The 25,398-nt window shown below is 37.6% G+C and overlaps 1 protein-coding gene and 1 non-coding gene across 2 annotated transcripts; both read left to right on the top strand.

Moving 5' to 3' along the window:
• Positions 1-2,300: 2,300 nt before the first annotated feature.
• Positions 2,301-4,083, top strand: LOC137742073 (uncharacterized). The gene has a single exon (XM_068481819.1). The coding sequence runs from the start codon at positions 2,887-2,889 to the stop codon at positions 3,802-3,804; it is 918 nt and encodes a 305-aa protein (XP_068337920.1). The 5' UTR covers positions 2,301-2,886; the 3' UTR covers positions 3,805-4,083.
• A 12,998-nt stretch (positions 4,084-17,081) lies between these two features.
• TRNAQ-CUG (transfer RNA glutamine (anticodon CUG)) lies at positions 17,082-17,153 on the top strand. Its single transcript has one exon. It is a non-coding gene; the product is annotated as a tRNA-Gln (tRNA).
• Positions 17,154-25,398: the final 8,245 nt, after the last annotated feature.

Here is a 25,398-nt window from a genome sequence, read left to right as displayed (position 1 = left end):
AATCCAATTTTTATAAAACTCTCTTTAGCATTTTCCTCGTGTAATAGGATAAGGCACCAATTAATTAATTTTCTTTGCCTCCTAATTGTTTTTTGGGATTTTTGAACTTTAATCCTCCAAGAAGATTAAAATTTACTAAAAACCTAGTGTTAAATTTGTGACATTTCACATCGTCCAGGGCAGTGATCCTTATATGTATATTCTCATCCCTACCTAGCACGAGGCCTTTTGGAAGCTCACTGGCTTCAGGTTCCATGGGAACTCCGAAGTTAAGCGAGTAGCGCACGAGAGCACTCCCAGGATGGGTGACCCATTGGGAAGTTTTCGTGTGAGTTCCCAGAAACAAAACCATGAAGGTGTGGTCGGGGCCCAAAGCAGACAATATCGTGCTACGGTGGTGGAGCGGGCCCGGGAAGTGATCCGCCCCAGGCCGGGATGTGACAAAATTGGATATTGATTTTAGTTCTTTAATGTGTACTTAAAATTTAATACACATTTTAATTCATTAATTTTATTTAACTTCCTCTAATTAGTGTACCTAAACGTCTGTATCATAATTATTTTACTAATTCAGTGTACCGAAATTCCGTACCTAAATATATTGTAGTAAATTAGTGTACCGAAATGTCCGTACCTAAATATATTGTAGTAAATTAATGGCACTAATTAGTGTACCTAAACGTCCGTATCATAATAATATATTTTACTAATTTAGTGTCAGTAAATTAGTGGCACATAAGAAAATATGCAAAAATATAAGTGTACTGAAAATTATGTACCTAACTATATGATACTAAACTAGTGTACCGAAATGTCGATACCTAAATATATTATACTAAACTAGTGTACCTAAATGTCCGTACCTATACATATTATACTAACCTAGTGTACCGAAATATTCGTACCCAAATATATTGTAATAAATTAGTGGCACATAAGAAAATTTGCAAAAACATAAGTGTACCGTAAAATCTCTACAAAAATATTTTCTTATATAAGATACTCACCATAATGAGAAATAAAATTTAATTTATGAACACCATAAAATTATAAATAAAAAAGAGAGACATTGAATACATATGCTGGCATTTAATAGAGTCTAAGGACTAAAATCAAATTTTAATCTTGTATAAGGCATTTTTCAAAACATCATCTTATTTAGGGAATGAAATCTAATTTTCTATTGTTTTTATATCTCAACTAGCCAAATTTTAGGCATTGGTTTTGGCTTCAACGATCCAACCAAAGGAATTTAATTGGCGGAATCCGTCGTCAATTGAATTTGCACTTGCACCAAAGAGACAAATCCAATTAGGTTGCCGGAGTTTGAAGAAACAAGTTGCCGGATTCAATCACCAAAGAGTATATTTCCTAGGTATATATTTGAGGCCTCATAAATACAGAGTATGTGGTGACTCTCATGTATAAAACTCATAAATGATAAATGGAGCTCGTAACTAGGGTTAAAAGTTTTAACGCGGACTTAACTATACACAATGGTAACGGTTTTAGAGATGGTATTCATGTGTGTGTGAATTATGTAAGTGTGTCTCACATTGCATCAATGACTGACAGTTACTCGATAATGGTTTCCTTTTGTTTATTTTACAATACCTTCCATGTGAAATAGGAAGTTTACATGCGAAGAGATGTTTTGAATTTGAAGCTTTCTAAAAAGTATGTGTCTTTTATTTTTATTTTTTAGTAATTTGTGGTTCCTTTTACTATAAGGAATTGGTTTTGAATCCTAGGAAATCAAATAGTATTTCCTTTTGTGAATTAAGTTTTTAATTCCTCGTAGAAAAAGGTTTAGATGCTTATTCTATAAAGGAGAAATGTTAAGGAGACTCTCTACGAACTATCTGCCGTCTCACAATTTAATGCCAATTTTCGTGCTAACATTATAAAATATTATACTAAAAACATAAGGTGACGAAAAGTCCATGATGAGTTCCAAAGTCCCTTTAGCATTTCTCTCTATAAAGTATGTAAACCAAATTACAATGTTGTTTTATCGCCAGATGGTGATTAAGAGGAAGACTAAAATATTTCTATGAGTCTTCCTGACTTCCAAACAGTGAATTATCGTGGCCAAGCTACCCTCTAGTCCTTTTTTAAGTTTAAAAGTTAAAATTAAAATGTTGTTTTATTTTGTAAGCACAAGATAGAAACATCACTAAAAGTGAAAGATCCTCAAGTAACCTGCTAAGCCGGTTTGCCGGCAAAAAATGACCCTATATCTACTTTTCCCCACTTTCATAATCTCCCCAAAGTAATCAAACGCCTCCCCCGCTCTCTCTCTCTCTCTCTCTCTCTCTCTCTCTCTCTCTCTCTCTAAATCCGTAATACAAGTTCACACCAACGCCCACTCAATTCTATAGAACCAGAGTAAGAATTTTCAGTGAAGCTTTTTCTTCTCTCTTGCTTTTTTTCCCTTTCTTTTAAATTTTGAAAAATACAGACACAGAGTAGCAGAAGCCGACGAAATCAAAAGCGCGTTACAACGTACACCCTCATCATCCTCCATTTATATTCCTCTTTGTTCTTTTTCCAACTTCCCCGATCTCACTCCCCCCGATTGCTTGCGACGAATGACGCCATCACCCACTGCTGATTATTTGTTCACCATCTCTACTGTTGGGATCGTCGCAAAATCTCTTTGCGCATCAGATCCTTTTGACAAGGTCTTACAGCTCGCCACCATTGTTGGTTTCTGAGAAGAAGAAGAAGCAGCAAAACTTTCGATACTTGACGCTACTCGGCTCCAGATCGAATAAGCTCTACTGGTTTTTTCCCCGTTTCTGTGATCTGCTACTTTCTCGGTAGCCAAACGCTGGGAAAGTTGCTGCTGCCATTTCTGTAGTGTTTGAAGTTCTCAGAGATTTGATGCCTTCTGGAAGCATGTTCAGAGAGAGGAAGATGGGGAAATCATCAGGTGCGGCGCCAGGCAGCAGAGACTGGACTCAGATCTATGCAATCTACGGTCTCGAGCAGTGGCAGACCATTCTTTTCCTCCTCTTCAACGCTGTCCTATTTACCATTATGTCCCTCCTCTACCTCACTTACTTCCACCCCATCACCCTCTTCTTCCACCGCCTCCTCCCCATCGACTCCGCCCGCTTCGCCGCCGGCTTCACCGGCTCCGTCACCGCCCTCTCCGCCCTCTGCCTCTTCTTCGCCTCCGGACACTTCCTATACTCCTCACTCCCCCTCCACTATGACGTCGTGCAGCGCATGGTCAGCTCCGTCAACGACTGGTCAACCGTGAAGCACGCCCTCGACCTCGGATGCGGCCGCGGCATACTTTTGAACGCGGTGGCGACCCAGATGAAGAAGGAGGGGAGTTCGGGTCGGGTCGTGGGACTGGACCGGTCCAAGATGACGAGCCTCTCGTCGACGCTGCGAACGGCGAAGATTGAAGGTGTGGGGGAGTACGTGACTTGCCGTGAGGGCGACCCCAGTAGATTGCCGTTCGGGGACGGGTACTTCGACGTCGTGGTCTCCGCCGTGTTCGTCCACACCGTCGGCAAGGAGTACGGCCATAGGACAGTGGAGGCGTCGGCAGAGCGGATGAGGGTGATCGGCGAGATGGTGAGGGTTCTGAAGCCCAGTGGGGTCGCTGTCGTGTGGGATCTACTGCACGTGCCGGAGTACGTGCGGCGGCTGCAGGAGCTGAAGATGGAGGACATTCGGGTGTCGGAGCGGGTGACGGCGTTTATGGCGAGCAGCCAGATCGTGTCTTTTCGCAAGCCCAGTCAGCACGTTATCGGGCCCGGTGAGGTCCGACTCGACTGGAGATGCTGAATACCCGACCCGACCCGACCCGGATGGACCCGGCCCACATACACACGAAGAAAATAGTCAGCCAAAATAGTATAAATACATAACCACTCTGAAGACTTTGGAGTAATGATAAATAATTAATTAATTAAATGAAGAAATTAACGGCTTTGTTTATGTGTTTGTATGGAGTCTTGTGTTCTGGAGAGGCGAAGCTGACCCAGATCAGATGGGGAGAGAGATGATTATACATGTAATAATCTTAGTTTAAATTATCTAATGATATTTTGTTGATCTTATATATTTTAGAGGTGACTTTATGGGATTTGAAGTATTTTTAATTTGTTTGTAATGATTTTGGTGGATAATTTTATGTAATATTTAACGAAATTAGGATCATACTGGATCTATATGAGCAATTCCCTCTTTGTTTGCATGTCTGCGCATTCTGTAATACCAATTTTTATATTCAACTTAATTTTAACAGAAAGATTTAGGGCTAGTTTGGTATTGCTGTGCTTTGAAAAAAAGCTGTTTTTACTGTGCTGTGAGAATAAGCAGCTATGAAATAAAGCAGCAGAGTGTTTGGTAAACTCTTTTGTAAAAGTGCTTTTGAAAAAAACAAAGCAGTATTATAGTATTTGGTAAACTTTTATGTAAAACAGATGTGAAAAAAAGCCGGTTTTTCAAAGCTGGGTTTTGCAGCTTCTTGTTTTTGGCTTTTTTTCACCCAAAACTGTGAAAAAACGCTGAAGCTGAATGTTTACCAAACACAAAAACAACTCCCAGCTTTTTTTTATACCAGCTTTTTTCAGAATCACCTCAATACCAAATCAGACCTTAATATGAATCATTATAGAAATGTAAAGATTTATTCAATTCCCTCTTTGAATCATTATAAATCCTTTAATCCAGAATATTTAATATGATTTACAAATGGAAAGAGATTAGTAAGAGACTAGGCAAGGAGTAGATCTTTCGCAGTTTGCGATCATGAGGCTACGATGCTCTTTCTCGCTCGCTTATAATTCAGTGAGATTCGTGCAATTAGACCTCACCGACTGTGAGCGAGTTGCCACATGGGGTGTGCGCTATTCACTGTTTTTTATTTCGTACACACCCTTTTATTTATCGTCGTCGGATCGATTAAATTAAAGAAAATCAAATGTAAGAAATTAACAAAAGATGTGAGAAGTAAAAGAAAAAATGTGAGGATAAGTGTGAGGATATCACACCCGTTGCCATAACATAAGACAGCCTCATCGAAGGCTCTTGTTTGGTAGGAACTCACTTAAAATGGGAAGCCCATGCAATGTAATCCTAAGCCAGTTGTTCATTTTTATGTTGAGCAGAGTGTTATATGAGGCGCAATTTACTCTGTGCTTGAACATTTTCATGTAACAATAAGTGACCAATTTGTGAGACTATTAGTTACAATCACATCTTGTTTTCTCCTCTCCCCTTTCTCATGGCAATGTGGCGTGGCATCGTTGACATCCGAGTATTATAGCAACAAGATAGGGGTTTTGATTTGTTAATTGTCATGTCCAATTAGCTTATGGTAGGGTTTCCCTTTATTTTGTAGCAAGTAAACATGGATTTGATCCTCGCCAGATTCCCCTCCTTGGAGATCCTAGGAATCAATGCACGTGGACCGTTGATCAAAAATCGTGCGGTCCCAATTAAATGCTTTTTATATTTTTAAAAGTAACGTAATTTCGTTTTACGTGAAAAATATAAAAAATACTAAAATTGTGACCGCACAATTTTTGATCAACGGTCCACGTGCGTTGATCCCTATAATTCCCAACGAGGGGATCCAGCGAGAATCCAAATCCAGTAAACATCTATTAGATTTGATGGGTGGTGGGGTTTTAGGGGGCTGCTATCGGTAGGAAAAAAAAAAAAATAAATTATTCAACTTCATTAATCCAACTAATTAGTGGTGCTTGATTTTTGAATAACCATTTGACTGTGATACATCTGATTTAATTACCTTTTAAGTTAAAATGATCATTGAGATTGGCGAAAATCTTTACTTTAGTTCCTGAGATTTTAAATCAACTAATGTGGCTCCTCAATCAAGGGAAGGGGTTGATATAAGAAACATACCTTCCATTCAACGAAGATTTCTCATAGAAATACCAAAATAATTGACGGTGAACAATCTCAAAAATTACTTTTATTGATTTTAAATTTTAGGCACCAAAATGAGGAGTTATGCCAATCTCATATACCATTTTGAATATATATATATATATATATATATATATATATATATATATATATATATATATATATATATAAGTTATTTAATCTTATGCCTTAAAATATTTCCTAAGTTTTCAAATCAGCTTTAAAAGAGATGGTGATATTTTTGTGGAGGGGTGTGTGAGGTCGATAGTAAGTGATGCATGGTAGGGTTTTGGTGCTGGTGTGAAGTCGCAGTCGTACATCCTCTAATCGTGAAAGCATGCAAATGTTGTTGAGCTGGGGATTTGAATTTGGTTTGAAAATTAAAAACCCTAATCAATTTCTGCACGTCCATACATTTCTCTGAAATTATTTGTAATTCCGTACGAGTCTCATATTTTCTTCGTTCAATAAAATCTCGTGATGACTATGAAGATAATTAAAAATAGCAACGACCTTCCTCCAACTTCAAGTTTGGTGATAATGTTGCTTCACATTTAATTTATAAATTGATGTCTTACCACATTATGCTGAATAAGATGAGACATGCAATATTACGTGTTTGAAAATTTCACTTTCAAAGAACTTAGAATTAGTGTTGTACTTTGATGTATTCGATTCTCCTTTGCTCTCATATTGCTTGTATCTAAACAAAATAAGAATTATCCATACCTCAAGGTTTGAACTGATTTAAAAAAAAGAAAACTAATAAAAAGAGTTTGAAAGTTTTGAGTTTTAACAATAAGGATAAAATAAAGGGTAAAGTGAATAGTACCATGATTGACCTTTTAGTGTAAAAATGTGATTTTTCGTTAAAGTGAACAGTATCGAGAGCTTTTCGTTAAAATTTCCTTTAAAAAATGGATCACGTAGTTTCAAGTTTCTGATATTACCCTATTATGTTTTGACATCGTATCAATTTTTATGCTTTCGGGCTGTGTAATGTCTTCGTTTATGGGCCATCATGATATGAAAAACAATCATCTGAATCTTCGACTTCTCCTAAGACAATGCTTTGTGTCCCGAAATGACAACCACTCGCATTGTTCGGCTTAAACTATACGAAGTGTTGCTTATACGTCAAAGTGGAAACAAGTCTTCTATATTAACATATATATTTAAACTCGGGTGGACAGGTAAGAGTTCCACTAGCATCCCTAATTGTTGTACAATTTTTTTCTAATTTAAGTGACCTTCTGGTCTAATTCAAATAATGAGGCAAATTTAAACATTTTTCTTTTTTGAGAAAGAGACATATGACCTTAACCAACTTGACTATGTTCGTATCTACCGCAGTAATATCGTACAATTTCAGTTTGGATGTACTTTATAGTTTGTATCATACTTGTGGTTCATTGTTTAAGTGTACCAAATCCTGAATACAATATGATTATTGTTGCCCGTCAAATTTCAGTTTGATTCTTCTTGGTTTTAAATTCCTTTTCTGTATTGAAATGCTCAATGTTCCGATCATATCGCTGAATGCATATGTATTTTTATTATTTTCAATGTTTTAATTCTTTAATTTCTGGTTATTACATATTTACAAGAGTTCAACATACAATGACTGACTTCATATATACTACCTTCTTCACTCATTGAAAAGCTAGAAAATTGAACACAACTGCAAAAGCGAACGTTATTAACCAGCTGAGTTGCAAACTTTCCAATTTTACATGTTACGAATAATGGCAAATTCTAAAACATGTTAATTGCGCCATGTGTCCGTCGTGGGGCTTGTGTCATCCCTACAATGCATATAATGCAGCATGTGGTAATGTTCAATTATTTTTGGGCACCTATTTCGTTTTAATCCATCATCTCCAGTAGCATACATCATCCTTTTTTGTTCGTTTGGGACCATGACTTCAATGCCCCCATCCATCCACCCTTTCTGCAATGGCATGAGTCGAGCTCCTTTGGACTAGTGCATGGCCAATTATTGATTTGCTTAAATACTTGACAAGATGTGCATGCTTGGTGGGGAATCGTAGAATGGATGATTAACGGTCGTGATTCGATTCATGGTAGATTGTTATGGATTTTTTTATGGAAACTTTAACGAAAAATTCCCGATACTTTTCACTTTAACGAAAAATCATATTTTTACACTAAAAAATCAATCTTGTTACTATTTACTTTACCCTTTATTTTGTCCTTATCGTTAAAACTCAAAATTTTCAAATTATTTTCATTAATTTTCTTTTTTTTTTGTTTTTTTTTTCATCAAATGTTGAGAAATATCGAGTCAAATAGTTCATTTTCGAGTTAACATCTCATCGTCTTGTTCAATTACTTTCACTCTAATTTCTCTTTGTATTAAAAAAAGTGTACAAAATGTCAATTAAATATCTCGTTAAATTGCCTTGGGACTTTTCTAGGATGATACCCTTTCTTCTTCACTCTTTTTGTAGGTTTGCAACAGAGTTCAAATCTTCTCCATCTAAAACTCTTTGTGGCATCTTTATACTTTATCTATTTAAGTGATATGTGTCATTTAATTTACTTTTTCTTTAGTTTTTAGGTTTTTTTAATTGAAGAGATAAGTTGAAGAGTTAACACTGTTCAGTGAGATTTAAATGATTGGTCAGGTGTCAATAAATATAGGTCACAAAGAAGCCACATAAAGTTCTGGGTGCATAAAATTTGAACTCATTTACAACGGGCTTAAGCTCAAGTGGGGATAAGAACAATTATTTCTGCCCTTGAGACTCTTAAGTTCATTTATGTCTTCCACTGTCACTTGTATAAAAAATAAAAATACTCAACACTTAAAACTTATAAAGATTGGATGGTTGAGTTGATAGTATCTATTAAAGGTTAGGTGGGGAGTTGCTTAATATATATTCACAAGAAATAACAAATTTCGAAGGTTCCCTTTAGTTAAAAACCGAATAATTTATAGATTCCTTTCTGTTAAAAACCGAATGATAATTAAATAAGATGTAATTCTGTTAAGAATATTGGTGTTCGTCAAGTTGATAAAGTAGACAACTACTTATGTTGTTGTCCAGTCACAATCCTATAGCAAATGACAGACAAACTGGAAACTGAGAGTAAACTAATTGAGTTAGTTGGGCACGGTTCTTGAATTAGATTACAACAACTTTTTGGGGTCTGTGAGGTCTATGAAAAAAATGTTTGATATGATTTAAAACATTTTTTTTTGGTTGGGGAAGAATGGAGACGGAACTCCGTGTCATTGTCATCGATGAGGCACAAGGAGAATTTTAAGTGAGCATTTGTATATTTTTCTCCTAAAACGGAATAGTTTTATACTCGGAGAAAATAGGTTCTCAAGTTTGTAAAAAGTTACCGATTAACTTTTCAATATTATAAGATGCTTTAAGTTTGAATACTCCTCTCTCTCGTTGGTAAATAAATAAATAAAATATTTACAAACTACAACACAAATCAAAACTAAATAATGGAGGAGTTATGTTGTGTGATATATCGTATTTTCAGGCCCTCCAAAATATATTTTTGTGTGTGGTACCTTATCTGCGACACCAGTGTGGAAGTGTTTTGCAAGGTCATTGCAGATGATGCTCCCTCACATACGTTTTAAGTATGCTTTGACGGTTCCTGCCAAGCGCAAAGACTAACATGTGGGTTGATAGTTTATCAAGGTCGTTCGCTTTAAGGCCTTTTGACGAAGAGATGTGCCTTGGGGGTCTAATGATTGTGGACTTCTTGAGCGCTTTATGAAATAAAGGTTGGTAAGCCCATTAAGGAATCGTTAACGCCTACGTGGTCTATTAATGATAGGACGATCATATTGAGCTAATAATGTATGTGAACTGCTTTAATAGGTCATGATGTTTTATGTCCCAACACATATTTCGTATCTCTCTCCATGTTCCATAGTAGTAGTGACATTATATTTCTTAATTGTAATAGATCCTCTCCCTATATTAAAATGCATTTAAGTGATTAGTTCCTTGAGGCCAAAATTGTTGGATTTGGCATTAAATCAACATGCCTAAACTAAAAAGAAATTGGATATCTTGGACGCAAGATATTTGGATTTGTGTTTCCTAGTTGGTTTGAGATTTGGTTTTAGTATAGGATTTGGTTCCCTATATTCTAGGGACTTTGTGTAAACCTATGACATCTATTAGTATAAATAGATGGATGTGGGATAGAGTTTTGTGTGTGAGAGTTTTTGAGAGGCATAAGTTTGTATACTTGAGAAGACTTTGTGTTTGTGAGTTTTTTGTATTTGTTGGTAATCAATAAAGCTTCCGTTGTTAGAGAGGTACTCCTATATTCGAGGAACTCTGAAATCGTTGTGTTTTATTTATTGCTTGATTGGTTTTTGGTTTAGTTTACAACAAGTGGTATCAAGAGCTTAGGTTCTTATGTGGGTTGTGACTATCAAGCAATGACGAAGATTGGTGATTCCACCAGTAGTGATGATGTTGAAGAAAAGTCTAGCACTAGTGGAACCAAGACGACGGTTAAGAGTGCAGAGAATCGACTGCATTTTAAAAGCAAGTAGTACAGGTTCCAGTACAAAAAGGGCATGAAGATGATTGACCACCTAGAAGAGTTTAACAAGCTTCTAGCTAAACTGGCAAATCTTGAAGAGATAATCAAAGATGAAAACAATGCTTTGATCCTGATGAACTCATTGCCTGAATCCTATGAGCCTTTCATGACTACTTGGATTTATAGCAGGGAGATAATTAAGTATGATGAAATCTCAAGGGCTTTTATGAATCATAAGGTGAGACACCTTGACAAGCAAGAAAGGAATAACTCTGAAGCTTTGATGGTGAGGGGGAGATTGAAAGAAAAGAAAGGTTCGTACAAGAAAAATAGTAGGTCTCGTACTAGAGGAGTCTTAAAGAATAGGAAGTTCTTGGACAAAGATGAGTGTGTTTTTTGTCATGAAAAAGGACACTGGAAGAAGGATTGCCTTAAAATCAAAGAAAATACTAGAAAGAAGAAGGATGGCTCAAAAGTAAATATGGTTGAATTCGAGGATGAGGAATTTGTCTATGCCCTAACTGTATTGAGTTCTGTGGATTATATGAAAGAGTGGGTGCTTGACACAGGTAGTACTCATCACATGACTTCTCAAAGGCATTGGTTTCCAAGCTTCAAAGTTATGATTGGAATTATGTATATGGGAGATGATAACCTATGTACAACTTAAGGAATTGGAAGTATCGGGATCAAGCATCATGATGGTGTGATTCAAGAATTGCATGGTGTAAGGTACGTCCCAAATCTGAAGAAAAATTGATCTCACTAGGCACTCTTGAGTCACAAGGCTACAAATTTACTCTGATAACAATGTGCTCAAAGTTGCTAAAGGAGCACTTGTCATAATGAAAGGGTCTCAAAATGGCTTACTTTATATGCTACAAGGAAACATTTTGGAAAATTGAGTGGCTATGGTAGCTGATAAAGTGCAAAGTGATAACAATGACTTATCTACATTATGGCACATGAGGTTAGGATATGTAGGAGAAAAAGCATTGCAAGGAATGATTAAGCAAGGGTGTTTAAATGAGCAAAAACTGGGAAGATAGAGTTCTGTGAGCACTGTGTTCTTGACAAACAAACAAAGGTGAAATTTGGCTCAGCTATTAATCAAACGAAAGAGATTTTGGACTATGTTCACTACGATGTTTGAGGGCCTGTAAAGAATGCTTCTTCAGGTGGAAAAAGATGGTTTGTATCTTTTATTAATGACTACTCTCACAGATCATGGATATATATGATGAAATGAAAAAAAGAGGTTCTTGACATCTTTCTAGAATGGAAGAACATGGTAGATAACAAGATTGGAAAGAAGATTAATATACTAAGAAATGACAATGGAGGGGAATATACATCTGATCCTTTCTTCAAAGTGTGTAAAAATGAAGGGATTACTTGGAACTTCAGTGTTAGACATACTCTACAGAAGAATGAGATTACATAGAGACTAAATAGGACCTTGCTCGAGAAAGTTTGTTGCATGTTATCTCAAGCTAAGTTGCCAAAGAGATTTTGGGCATAAGCTTTGAGCTATGCATGTCATGTGCTTAATCGACTATCATCAACAACATTGAAGGGTAGAACACCCATTGAAGTGTGGTCTGGAAAACCAGGCCAGGATAACAATAAGCTACAAGTGTTTGGATGCAATGCCTACTTTCATATGAAGGAAAACAAACTGGATACACGAGCCAAGAAAGTTGTCTTTATGGGATTCGATAGTGGTGTGAAACGCTTCAGACTTTGGAGTCCCAAGTTGAACAAGATTATAGTAAGTAGAGATGTGACATTCGATGAAAGTCACATGAAATTGAAGGAAAATGTTCAAATGGTGGAGCTTGGGGAACAAGTAATTGTGAATTCACAACCAAGTAAGGAAGTTGTAGAAGAAGAAAGACAAGGTGATCAACTTGAACATGAAGGGAGTGATCACGAAGAAGAAACACCATCAGAAAAACTAAAGATACAAGATGGTTGCATAGCCAAAGGGAAGGGAAAAAGAGACATATCCCTACTTGTGAGATATAAAAATTGCATGGCCTGCATAGTACATGCATTGCCAGGCTGAAATTCCCACTAATTTTGAAGAAGCAGTAAATAGTGAAGAAGAGAGTAAATGGCATGATGCAATAGATGATGAAATGCTCTCCCTTCACAAGAATGAGACTTGGGAATTGGTGAAGCTGCCTAGAGGAAGGAAAGCAATTGGCTGCGAATGGGTTTATGCAAAGAAGGATGGAGTGGATGACAAGAGTTTGATAAGATTTAAAGCTAGGCTAGTGGCTAAAGGATATGCTCAAAAGGAGGGAACATGTTACAATGAGATTTTTTCTCCTATGGTTAAGCACTCCTCCATTCGAATATTGTTTGCTCTAGTTGCACAATTCAACCTTGAATTGGTACAACTAGACGTGAAGACTACATTCCTTCATGGTAATTTGGATGAAAGATTTATATAAGACAACCTGAGTGGTATCAAGTGAAAGGCAAAGAAAGATTGGTTTGTAAGCTTAGAAAATCTCTTTATGTTTTGAAGCAATCACCTAGACAGTGGTATTTAAGATTTGACAAGTTTATGAAAGGTCAAGACTATACAAGAAGTCACTATGATCACTGTGTTTATCACAAGAAGTTGAAAGATGGTTCATTCGTGTACTTGTTAATCTATATGGACGACATGCTCATAACCTCAAGCAATAATTCAGAGATAGAAAGGTTGAAGGAGAAAATAAGAAGGGAGTTCAAAATGAAAGATCTCGGTGATGCCAAGAAAATAATGGGAGTGGAAATCACAAGGGATAGACAAAAAAGTTTGGTGTATTTGTCTTAGAAGCAATATCTTGAGAAGTTGTTACAAAAGTTTGGAGTAACAAAAGACACTAAGCTTGTACGAACTCCATTAGGTGCTCACATCAAGTTGAGCAGTCAACAATGTCCCAAAACTGATGAAGAACAGATAAAGATGGATGGTATTCCATATGCTAATTTGGTTGGAGGATTAATGTATGCTATGGTGTGTACTCGTCCTGATATAGCACACACAATTGGAATTGTTAGTAGGTTCATGCATAATTCTGGAAGAGAACATTGAAATGTTGCTAAATGGATACTAGGGTATTACATGGAATGAGGGACAAAGGTATTTGTTTTGAAAGATGTGATGAAGGAATTGATAAGTTCTCAGTTGGATATGTGGACTTAGACTTTGCTAGAGACTTGAACAAGAGAAGATCGACGACTGAGTATGTGCTTACTATGGCAAAGGAGATCAATATTACAACCAACGATGGCATTATCAACCACAGAAGCAGAATACATGGCGATCGTTGAAGCTATCAAAGAAGCAATGTGGACTCTGGGGTTGTTAGGAGACTTAGGCGATAGCCAAAGTGCCATTTATTTGGCCAGATATCAGGTACATCATGCTAGGACTAAGCACATTGATGTACAATATCATTTTGTGAGAGAAATGGTAGCTGGAGGTAAGATTCGTCTAAAAAAACATTGCTATAGAAGATAATCCAGCTGATATGTTGACAAAGGTGGTTAATACAACTAAGTTCGAGCACTGCTTAGATTTGGTGTAGTTAAAGCAAGTTTGATCTTGCGATATGGTGGAGCAATGGAAGTTGTTTGATGCCTCGTTATGGATTTCATGCCAAGGTGGAGATTGTTGGATTTGGCATTAAATCAACATGCCTAAACTAAAAAGGATTAGGATATCTTTGACGCTAAGATATTTGGATTTGTGTTTCCTAGTTGGTTTGGGATTTGGTTTTAATATAGAATTTGGATTCCTATAATGTAGGGACTTTGTATAAACCTATGATATCTATTAGTATAAATAGATGGATGTGGGATAGAGTTTTATGTGTGATAGTTTTTGAGAGGCATAAATTTGTATACTTGAGAACACTTTGTGTTTGTGAGTTCTCTTGTATTTGTTAGTAATCAATAAAGCTTCCGTTGTTAGAGAGGTACTCCTATATTGGAGGAACTCAGAAATAGTTATGTTTTGTTATTTGCTTGATTGGTTTTTGGTTTAGTTTACAACAAAAATTGTGATCAATCTCTTGAGTTGTGGCATGCCATTTGCCAAGCCAACAGTTCGTCTTTGCTATAAAGAGAAATGCTCTTTTTTCTATTGGGACTTTTATTAAAAAAAGAAAAGAAAAAGAAACCTTATATTTCTCCAATTAATTATATTTTTATATTTGGTTTAATTTCTTTTACATATCTTAAATGGCTCTTCCTGATAGCGATTTTTGGCTCTACCACTATCAGACCTTGTAGTAAGCTCACATTGATCCGTTGTGCACCAATTTTCGTACCAAACTCATAATTCATTCATATATGTGCCTCATATTCATATTAGTTTTAAACTCAATACAATCAAATACAACATAACACGATACAAACGAAGTTATTAAAAAATATCAAACCAAACGCGACTGAAGGTCCTGTAGACTTACCATTGGGTCAATCTTGTTAGCGGTTCTGAATCAAAGAAAATGAAGCATGCATCACACAACACTACCCAAGCACTTGCAAATGCTTAAACTTGCATTGGCCACTAAGTTTATCCCTTTTTGCGGTGGTTTAGCAAGCAAAGAGCACTGAACAATTATTAAATTTGTTCACCAATACAGTTGGGTTAAAGATGTTTCGGTAATCATGTGCTTTACTCCGATTGATGTGTGTGTGTGTGTGAGCTTTCAATTTCAAATCACTAATTTGGCACCACTACATTTTATATTTAGTACAATCTGGTGTCAAAGTTAGCGTTTTAGGAAAGAAAAAAAAAATTCGTTAAGTGATGACGCGACACATGCAGAAATGTTATATTCAAGTAGATTGAAATGAGTGGAAAAAGTGGGAGAAGGTTTTTCTATAATTTAAGTTTTCCATTTTTTTTTCTCTAAATCTTACTTTTAAATAAATAGCAATAATTATATTTTTTTTATTATAAAGTTATGAACGCCACCACGTGTGCCACGTCATATGGTACAAGACTTTTTGACAAAAACAATAACTTTAAGGGAAATTTTATTTAAATTCATACAACTTTTTTCTACACCCAGCTCACTCTCTACATCCATATTATTTTTAAATAAACTATCAATATCTTTTTAAACCTAAATTTACTAGCTAAATTACCCTCACAAATCCAATTCAATATGTAAATTTATCTTTACACCCATTTTCAAAAGATAAAAATCAAAATCAAAGCATACATTTTCTTCTTTGACGTTCTCTCCTTCCATCATGTTTGTCGTATTTCCTTTCAAATTCTTCATGATTTAATAGAAATATAAATCGAAATCAAAGAACCGGTGAGAATTAAGAAACTTCTTGTGCATTTGAACCAGGTGCCGTCAATTTGTGTAAGAGACCAAACATCTCTTCTCTTTTAGGTACTAAGAGTGCAGTACCATTTGGAGGGGGTGTGTACTCATTAGTTTAAGTTCTCTCATTCTCTTTCATATTTGGCGTGTTTACTTATAATATATGGATGCAGAGCTACGTGGCCTTAAATAATTTTGAAGGAGTAAAAAAAGTCCTGGAGGAAGTGGAAGCACAAGATGTAGAAAAATGCAGTTGGTCAACATATGCTAACCTGGCTGTATCTATGTAAACGCGGAGCTTTTTGACAAGGCAGTGCAAACCCTCGAAAAGTCAAAAGAAATGATGAAACCCTGAAGCAACGCGAGCCGTACCATTTTTTATTATGCGTACACTTCTAATCTAGGTGAGGTCAAGGGGTGTGGAAAATGTTCAAGTAATCTTTCCCCGCCACAAACAATATAAGCTATCTTGTAATGCTTCAGACCCTTTGTAAGCTAAACCATATTTGAGGGATTGAAAGAATTGTTTGAGGAATGGGAGTCCATCTGCTTAAGACTTACATAGCTGCAGGAAAAATCATATTGAGATGCGCCAATGATGGCACATCGAATTTTTTCTTTGAGTTCATAAAATAAAAACTCATCAATTCATATCTTAGTTGGAGGATCGAAAACTTCAAAATCAATATCCATTTGTCAAAAAGAGCTTATTCTCTATGAGAGCATCTTAGGATTTTAGCAAGAATAAAACGCAAGAGAAAGATTGCGTGATAGTAATGGTTTGATTATTGGGAGTGGGTTTATTGATACATTTTAATCTTATTCTTAATTTTATCTTTTACTTTACAGTAATTATACAATATGATAAAAAAGACACTTCACATTTAAAATTTAAATTGGGTATAGAAAAAAGTTATATGGGTTCAAATAAAATTTCACAATCCTTATTAGTTTTATCTGTTCAATTTGACATGATGTTGCAAGAAACTTATAATTCAAGTAAAGTGCTTATTCATATGCTCTTGGTCATATCTTAAATTATGCCTTCCCTGATCTTCTTGTTATTTATAGATGTACTGATGCATCATTGTATTACTCATCCTTATTTATGTTTCCTTTTTCATACGATTAAGTGATTGCGAATCACGACTCTAGTAGCAGTAGTAAAATAAAATAGTGAGTTACCATAACCCAACTTTCTTTGGTCGAGAGGTGTTGAACTGTGGTGATTGTAGTGATTAAATAAACACGGATGCACAAACTACTCAAAGTGGTCCCATGGTCTAGTGGTTAGGACATTGGACTCTGAATCCAGTAACCCGAGTTCAAATCTCGGTGGGACCTCCTTCTTTTTTTTTTTTTTTTTTTTTTAATTTTTTTTTTTTTTCTTCTTTCCTTCCCTAGGAAACAGAAACGTTTTATATTTCAAGCACTAGAAAACTTGGAACCATTTATGGGGCTCGATCCCCCTCTGAAAAATTACCATTTCGTTCCAAGAATTCACGTCAAATTGGTTGAATCTTTAAGAAATTTGATGGTTATGGGAAACTTCATTTAATAGTTTGAGTCCTTATGTTCCAAACTAAAATAAAGTAGGGGGCAAATTGAAGACTGGGATGTTTGCGTGGATCCACACCTTGTAAAAAATAAAGCACCCTAATATTATGCACTACCAAATTTGATGGTTATGGGATGTTTGCGTTATACATGTCGTGGCCTGAGCAGTGCACGATACCAACATTTGTGGAAAAACTGAAACTTAATAAAAATTAAAAAAAATAGTACTACTAATGTGACGACCCGTCCCAATTTTAATTATAATTTTCTCCCCGAGTAGGTAAAATGACGATTATGCCCTCTTTGGCTATGTGACGTAGATGTACATATGTAGTTTTAAATTATTTTTCTCACTATCGTAATTAAATCGTACTCAACGTCACGAGTGCATTGACGCGAGTTGGATCCGAATTGGAGTCGTAACGAGAAAGTTACGATTATTAAAGTGCGTAAACGGATAACTACGAACCAATTATATGGGCTCCTATTTCCTTTAGCCCAATTACATAATTTGTTTTTCTTCTTCTTTGGGCCAATTAAAAATAGCTCTCTCTCTCTCTCTTCTTCTCCAATCAGAAACTCTCCTTCTTTCTCTCTCATTCTCGATTCTTCCTCTTTCTTCTTCCTTCTTGCACCGTGAGACCCCACACACACAACCACACCAAAAACGTCATGGATCAAACTTTTAGAAATCACCATCATACTCACCCCGACTTCACAATCACCACCATACCCTTAGTTTTTGGTGAACGTTGACCCGTCGATTCACGAGCTCCGACACAATGGAACTTTGGACGACATGATCGCAAATGATTTGCAAGGTATTGAGACTCGAGAAGGCCTCTACACAACTTCCATAGGACCCTAGACTAGGTTTAGGATGGAGTGAACGTCGGAATAAACAAGTTCATGAAGTTGCAGATTTGGCCGGAACTTTCGAGGGATTTTTCGACCATTTTCCGTTGGATTTTGATCTTCTAATAGGTACGAACGTGTTTTACTCCTTAAAAGCTTTAAATCCATATAAATTTCATGGATTTTGGTTAAGAAATGAAGTAGATATAAGCATTTGAAAATTTTCCAGAAACTGGCGAACCAGACAGCGGGCAGCGGCAGTGGACGACAAAGTGACCAGAGAAGAAGAGGAATATTCCGTTAAAGTTAACAGAATATTCTAACGGCGTCAAGTACCGTTAGTTATATTTAATGGAATATTTTGCCAAATTGACGGAATATTCCTAACAGCGTCAGTCACACGGACGGCACGTGCTTGCGCATGGCCGGCGCGTACGACGTCCAAATTTTTTTCTAAAAATATGGGTTTGTTAAATCGTCGAGTAGATCACGTTGATATATTCAAACCTTACATTTAAGCAAGATATGAGAAGTTATTCATAGGTTTTGTATATGTGCTTTATAATTAACGTAAAATTAGTTATTTCGCATATAGGTGAGACGTACCCCGAGGATGAGCGTGGACAAGAGAGATTAGGGGGCTACGATCCTGCTACTTATCAATGAGTGGACATTTGTTTTATATATATATATATATACACACACACACGCACACACTTTACAGTTTCCAGAAACGTTTTTATATAGTTTTATGCTTTGCTTGCGATGTCATAAATAAGTTATATTTTAAATATTGTATTGTGTGATGCTGCGGAGGCTCAGGTAAGCTTAAGGTGAGCTTGATGTGACTGAATTGATTGTATTGTATTGGCATGCATACATTTATTTAGAGATCAATATAACAACTGGCATACTATTTTAGATTGATGAGCTATAGGTCCAGTCGTACAGGTCACGTTAGGTGACTCCGACTGGCATACTATTTTATATTGATTTCACATCTGGCTTACATCTCTTAGTATTGAAACGTTATGACATGGTGTACTTCAATTTTCACTGGCCTTGTGCATTGGTTTTTCATATCTACTTAGTAGTATTTTTTGGAAACTATACAGGTTTTACAGAGAGGGGTTATTATGTTCAGAAAAGATAAAAATGATTTCAAATGCTTTGCTTTTGCCCACTCACCCTTCTGTTTTGCGCCCCTCCAGGGCCTAGGCAGCTGTAATTCTCTGTGGCTCACGAGGACGATCCAGCGGTTTTGACATTTCCATAAATAATGTAGGGAACTTTCTCTCTATTTGTATAATTAGTATTGAGTTAGCTCGACTACACTTGCGTTACCTATGCTCTGAGTACTTGTATATTTGGTTGTGATCACTACCACACACTTATATTTTACCTCTAGTTAAATAAGGTTAGTTTTGGTTATTATTTATTCACATTTTCTTATTATTATCACTTCTGTTGCGCACTTGGCTACGTCACCCTCACGTGACGGCCAACATGCCTCGACTCCGGTCGGGGTGTGTCAACTAAAGTTATACTATTTTATCCGAACAGGCGACGATTTCTAATATTTCTATAAAAAAATGTGACAAGTGTAGCATTTTTGCTTGGTTATTTTTAGATTGCCTAAGATTTGTGTATACCTATGTGTATATATCTCGCGCCTTCAATCCCCTTATTAGGTAAGCAAGTGAAATAGGAAATGAAAGATATAAATCCCGTTATAGTTCTCCACTTTTATGAGTTATGTTTTTTGTTTTGTTTTTTTTTTTTTTTTTGAGGAAACTGGAATAACATTAACCAGGGCAAAAGCCAAAGAGTACAGGAAAGTCATGAATGACCAACAAACACTAATAAAGAGAAAGCAAGAAGGACAAAGAAATACAAGGCATCGTCGGGCTTCCGCAGAACGTCAAACCCACGCTTTCCCAACCACCAGCAACCACCTAAGGGGGGCAGGGTAGCCTATCCTTGTTAAGAATTCCCACCATCGAGGATAAGGGTCGAGTGACCCACATGGAATTGCATATCCCAGCTACCAAATGCGACGCCACAAAATCCGTCATTGCGTTTGTTGATCTTGGAACACAAGACCAGGTGCACCCTTAAAAGGATCTCCCCAACTCCAGAGCACGGCTTAGAATAGGGAGAACTTCCCAAGGAATGCATTCCATCCCAGCCACCAACAAAGATATGACTAGTTTGGAATCCGATTCTACGTAAATCGGATTGAAATTCCTCAGATGAGCAAAAGCATAGCCTTCCCTTATCGCCAAAGCCTCAGCCATAAACACACTAATGGTTGCCACTTCCAATCTACACACCTCAACACGCCGAGCTTGAGCATCACAAATAACTACTCCTACAAAGCCCCGAACCTCACTCTGCCTCCAGCTAGCATCAACATTCACCTTAACCCTATCACAAGGATGAGGGGACCAATGAGGGTGATGATTCTACACATCAGTACGAGGGGGAGGGGGCAAAGTGGTGCACAAAGTCACTGTCGAGAAACACTTAAATTCATTTCTGATAGCAGCAATAGTGATAGTAAGTGACAGCAAACAATGATCAAAGACTGTATTACACCTGGATTCCAAATCTGCCGACAAGAAAACGCAACAAGGGAAATAGCCCTTGACCTTTCCTGCTTACTCCCAAATTCAACACTCTCAAACCGAATAAGCCAAGCAGCAAAAATGGTAATGAAATCGCGATCAACCTAAATGCCAAGGGGACCCCCAAACCAAACAGATTCTGCTCAAGGGCAGAGTAAAAGAAGGTGCTCCACAGACTCCTCCTGCTCTTGATGGAATGGGCAAGGGGAGAGGGTGCGCAACGCCTTCGAAAAAGATTTCGATGAGTTGCAACAGTCTCTTGCACCCATCGCCAAAAGGAAATTCCTCAACTTGGGAGTCACCACAACACCCAAAATAATCTTCCAAACTTGCGAATCCGTGCCCAAGTTAGCCGCTCACTGCAGATGTTGCCCTCGTATCCACCGATAGCCCAACTTCACAGCATAATTTTCATGCATGTCTGTCCTCCAGATAAGACGATTCAGCCCCGCTAAGTCCCAAAAATGAGAACTGACAATCACCGAGCTATCATTATCCGAAAGGCAATTAGAGATCGGAGACAAGTCACAGGACCATTCATCCTAATTAATTATCGTTTAATTAACACATTGCTCCAAGTCCACAGAACTATCATTGATAGGGATAGGATGACCAGCCGGTAAGTTTGGGATCCAAACATCCCTCCACAAACGGACCGACCTGCCACTAAGGTCCTGCCAATGAACACTCTTGAGAATAATGTCCCTATCATCCAAAAGGCTCAATCAAATCCAGGAGAAACGACCTCTTAGCTTAGCCTCAATGAACGAAGAATGAGGGAAATATCGGTCCTTAAGGACATGAGCCCAAAGAGATTGAGGCTCTTGGATGAGCCGCCAACTCTGTTTGGTGAGTAGCGCGAGGTTGAAGTCTCCCAAGGTCCGAAATCCCATGCTACCTTTACTCTTTGGCAACCCATATCTTGCCAATTCACCCAGAGGATGCCCCACACCTTATCCGAGTTAGCCCACCAGAACTTTGCTACAGCCCCATCAATATCATTACACAGCCAAGCTAGAAGGCGGAACACATTCATTGGGTAAGTGGGCATGGCCTGAACAACAGCCTTTATCAGCACTTCCATCTCTGCCTGCAATAAAAACTTATTCTTTCATCCCCGAATCTTAGATAACATCGTATCCTTAATATAGGGCAGAGCATCCGTTTTAGTTTTGCCCCATACCGTCAGTATTCCAAAGTAGGTTCCAGGGTCTTCCACCCGAGACATATTCAAGACTGAGCATAAATCTTCCTGAACTTCCCTTGGAGTATTCGTGCTAAAGTACACCACCGACTAACCTCTTGACCCAAAGCAATGCAGTAGGCCTTCAAGAGGCGATCCGTGTTCTCACAATTCTCCTTCGTGGCTGATAGAAAAATCAACTTATCATCCGTAAAGAAGAGATGGGATAGTGTTGGGCCATGGACACCAATTCAGATTTCCTGTATAAATCCCAACGCAGTCGCCTATTAGAATAGCTTAGACAACACTTCACTGATTATTAGGAACATGATAGGGGGAGAATGGATCTCCCTGACGGAGACCATAAATGGGCCTAAAATTGTACCCCGGGCATCCGTTAATTAGAACCGAGAGCTCGACCGACGAAACGCATCTTATAACTAGATCCACCCAGGAACAGTTAAAACCCATGTTCAACATAGTAACCTCCAGGAAATCCCACTCAACTCTATCATAGGCCTTGTTCATAGCAAGTTTAATGCCCAGCTCGTACTTCCTCTTTGTCTTTCTAAGCTTAAGAAAATGAAAGACCTCATGGGCAATGACGATATTATCCTATATTTAACGACCTCCAACAAACGCATTCTGACTTTGGGAGATCACCTTGGGAAGGAAAGGTCGTAGACGATTAGAAAAAAAATTTTAGAAGACCTTGTACGAATAGTTGCAGAGACTAATCGACCGAAACTGATTCACAAACTCAGGGTTAAGGGACTTTGGGATCAGAACAATATGAGTGGCATTAAGTAAGCAGGGGCTCCGACCACCCTCCAAGCAATCAACCATTTGACTTCAGCACAGATAACATTAACATCCCATAACGATTTGAAAATCAGACCCTGGAAACCGTCCGGTCCCAGAGCCTTAGACCCACATATCTGGAACGCCGCTTTATGGATCTCTTCATCCTCAATTGGATTTGTAAGAACATCATTCATCTCAGAGGTGATGGACAGGTTAATGTAATCAAGGAGATTCCCCCAATCACGACTTCCCGAATATCGAAATAGATTTCTAAAGTAGTCCTCAAAAGACCTCCTGACACCGGTCGGGTCTTCCACCCAGTTGCCACTTCCGTCCTTGATCCTCGATATTCTATTTACTCTCTTTCTCTGGATAGTAGAATGGTGAAAGAAAGCCGTGTTGGAATCCCCAACCTGCAACCAGCAAACCTGGGATCGTTGCGCCCAGAACGCCTCTTCCTGTTTCTCAAGTTCAAGAATCCTGGCTGTAGTTTCCTTGATCTTCTCGGCATTCGTACTCCAATTCAAATGCAACGAACCTAGGAGCTCAATAAGATGATTAACTGAGGCTTTTCTATCTTGAAAGGTTTCACGGCTCCACATCTTTAACTTCTTCTTCGAATTTCTCTTCTTCCGGTGCCACTTATTTAGCCAATCCCAACCAATCTGATTAGACCAACTATTTTCAACCGCTTCCCTACACCCCGGTTCCTTAGCCCAAAAAACCTCAAATCTAAATGGTCTATTACAAATAATCCGTATTAATTACCAAAGGGCAGTGATTTGAAGCTTTTACAACTTCATGGGTGACCGTCGTATTAGGCCATCGGACCTGCCAGGGCCCATTAACCAAACCCCGATCCAATCTCTCTTGAACCAAACTATTGTTACGAGTCCCCCTCCAAGTGAAATGAGGCCCATTGAAACCCAGATCTATCAACTCCATCTGAGTCATAAATGCATGCAGAAAACGTGGACGTCGCAAAGATCCCATGGTGCCTCCTTCCTTTTCATGATCCCACAGAAACTCGTTGAAGTCCTCCCCTCCCCCCCCCCCCCCCCCCCCCGGCGCAAAACCACGGGCGCGAAGAAGGATTAAGAGTCTCCATTGCCCAATTCCAGAATGTGTCCTTCTCAGCACGGTACGAATTCCCGTAAATCCAAGACGCCAGGAACCAATCATCCCGCCCTTTGAGCTGCATCTCCGAGTGGATAATATTTTTGGTGGAAAGAATGATATTTACCTCCCAACAATCTTCCCACCACAGACTTAGAGCCCCTGCCGTCCCTATTGGAGAGACGTTGAAGCGGCACCTGTATCCCATCCTTCTTCTAACTCCATCAATTCTGGAATCTTTCATTTTTGTTTAGATACTCTCACTTTTGCACATAAAAATTTCCTAAATCAAGAAAGACTTTTCAACCTTGTCCACATAGCGTTTCTAACATTTTGGAGGTCCTATGCAAATTTAATAAAAAGACTCTCCTTATTTAAAAAAATAATTTTTAAACAATATATTCATACATAATTCAACAATCAATAATATTCAAACTTAATTAAAATCAGCATCTCACTTTTGCTAATTGAATGATCACAAGAGTTTTAAATGACTGAAATCACTATTGGAGAAAATGTTTTAAATACCAATTCTTGGTAAAAATGCGAGTTAATCATGAAAAAACACTTTAAGTACTTCTTGTAGAAAGAACTTTTAGAATCCAAAAATATTTTCTCTAAAAACAATTTTATATTTAAAAGCACTTCTTAAACGAGCCATAAGTGTTGTGGAAGTGTTATTTCATTGAAGACATTAGTCCATTTTGTTATAAATTGTATTACGTCTACGTATCAAAAGTATTAATTTCCCTTTTCGTATTTTATGGTGGAATTTGTCAACATACTAATGACAAACAAACACTTTGTTGAACTTTTACCAAAAAAAACAAAAAACAATCTTTGTTGAATTATACATGTAATTACTTTTTTTTTCCTATACAATTACAATATTGTCAGGTTTCACTAATCAAATCTTTATCCGGCCTAATCATTTCAAAACTCTCTAAATATTTTCCTATACAATTACAATAACTTGTATTACCTCCACCGATTTTTAGATTTTTATGGAGCATTGTTGAAGTTTCAATACTTTTAAAAATATATTGAAGGTGTCTAAACCCTAAACATGTCATGTAACTCTCCAGGACGCATTGAAGGTGTCTTGGCAAACAAATGAATCTAAGATTCTCACTCGGGTCTTGACGTACTCATGGAAGACATGAGAGACCGTGGGTGTGTCTCTCCTTACTGGAATTGGAGCAATGAATGGAAGTAAAAAAGAAAAAGAAATTAATTAAGCATCTCTTTTGGCACTAGTAGGAAAAAATTATTTGCACGACAGATATTGTTTGGGCGACAAAGCAAAATTCGTCACGTAAGTGTGTTTTGCACAACGAAACAAAAGCTTAATCGCGCAAGAATGGTGCTACTTTGCGCGCCTCACATCTTTGTCGCACAATACTGTTTGCACGACGAAAAAAAGATACTCGTCACGCAAAGTCAGTAA

Source organism: Pyrus communis, chromosome 8 (assembly GCF_963583255.1).
Source record: "Pyrus communis chromosome 8, drPyrComm1.1, whole genome shotgun sequence".
NCBI lineage: Eukaryota > Viridiplantae > Streptophyta > Magnoliopsida > Rosales > Rosaceae > Pyrus > Pyrus communis.
This window is presented reverse-complemented; position numbering and strand designations above follow the sequence as displayed.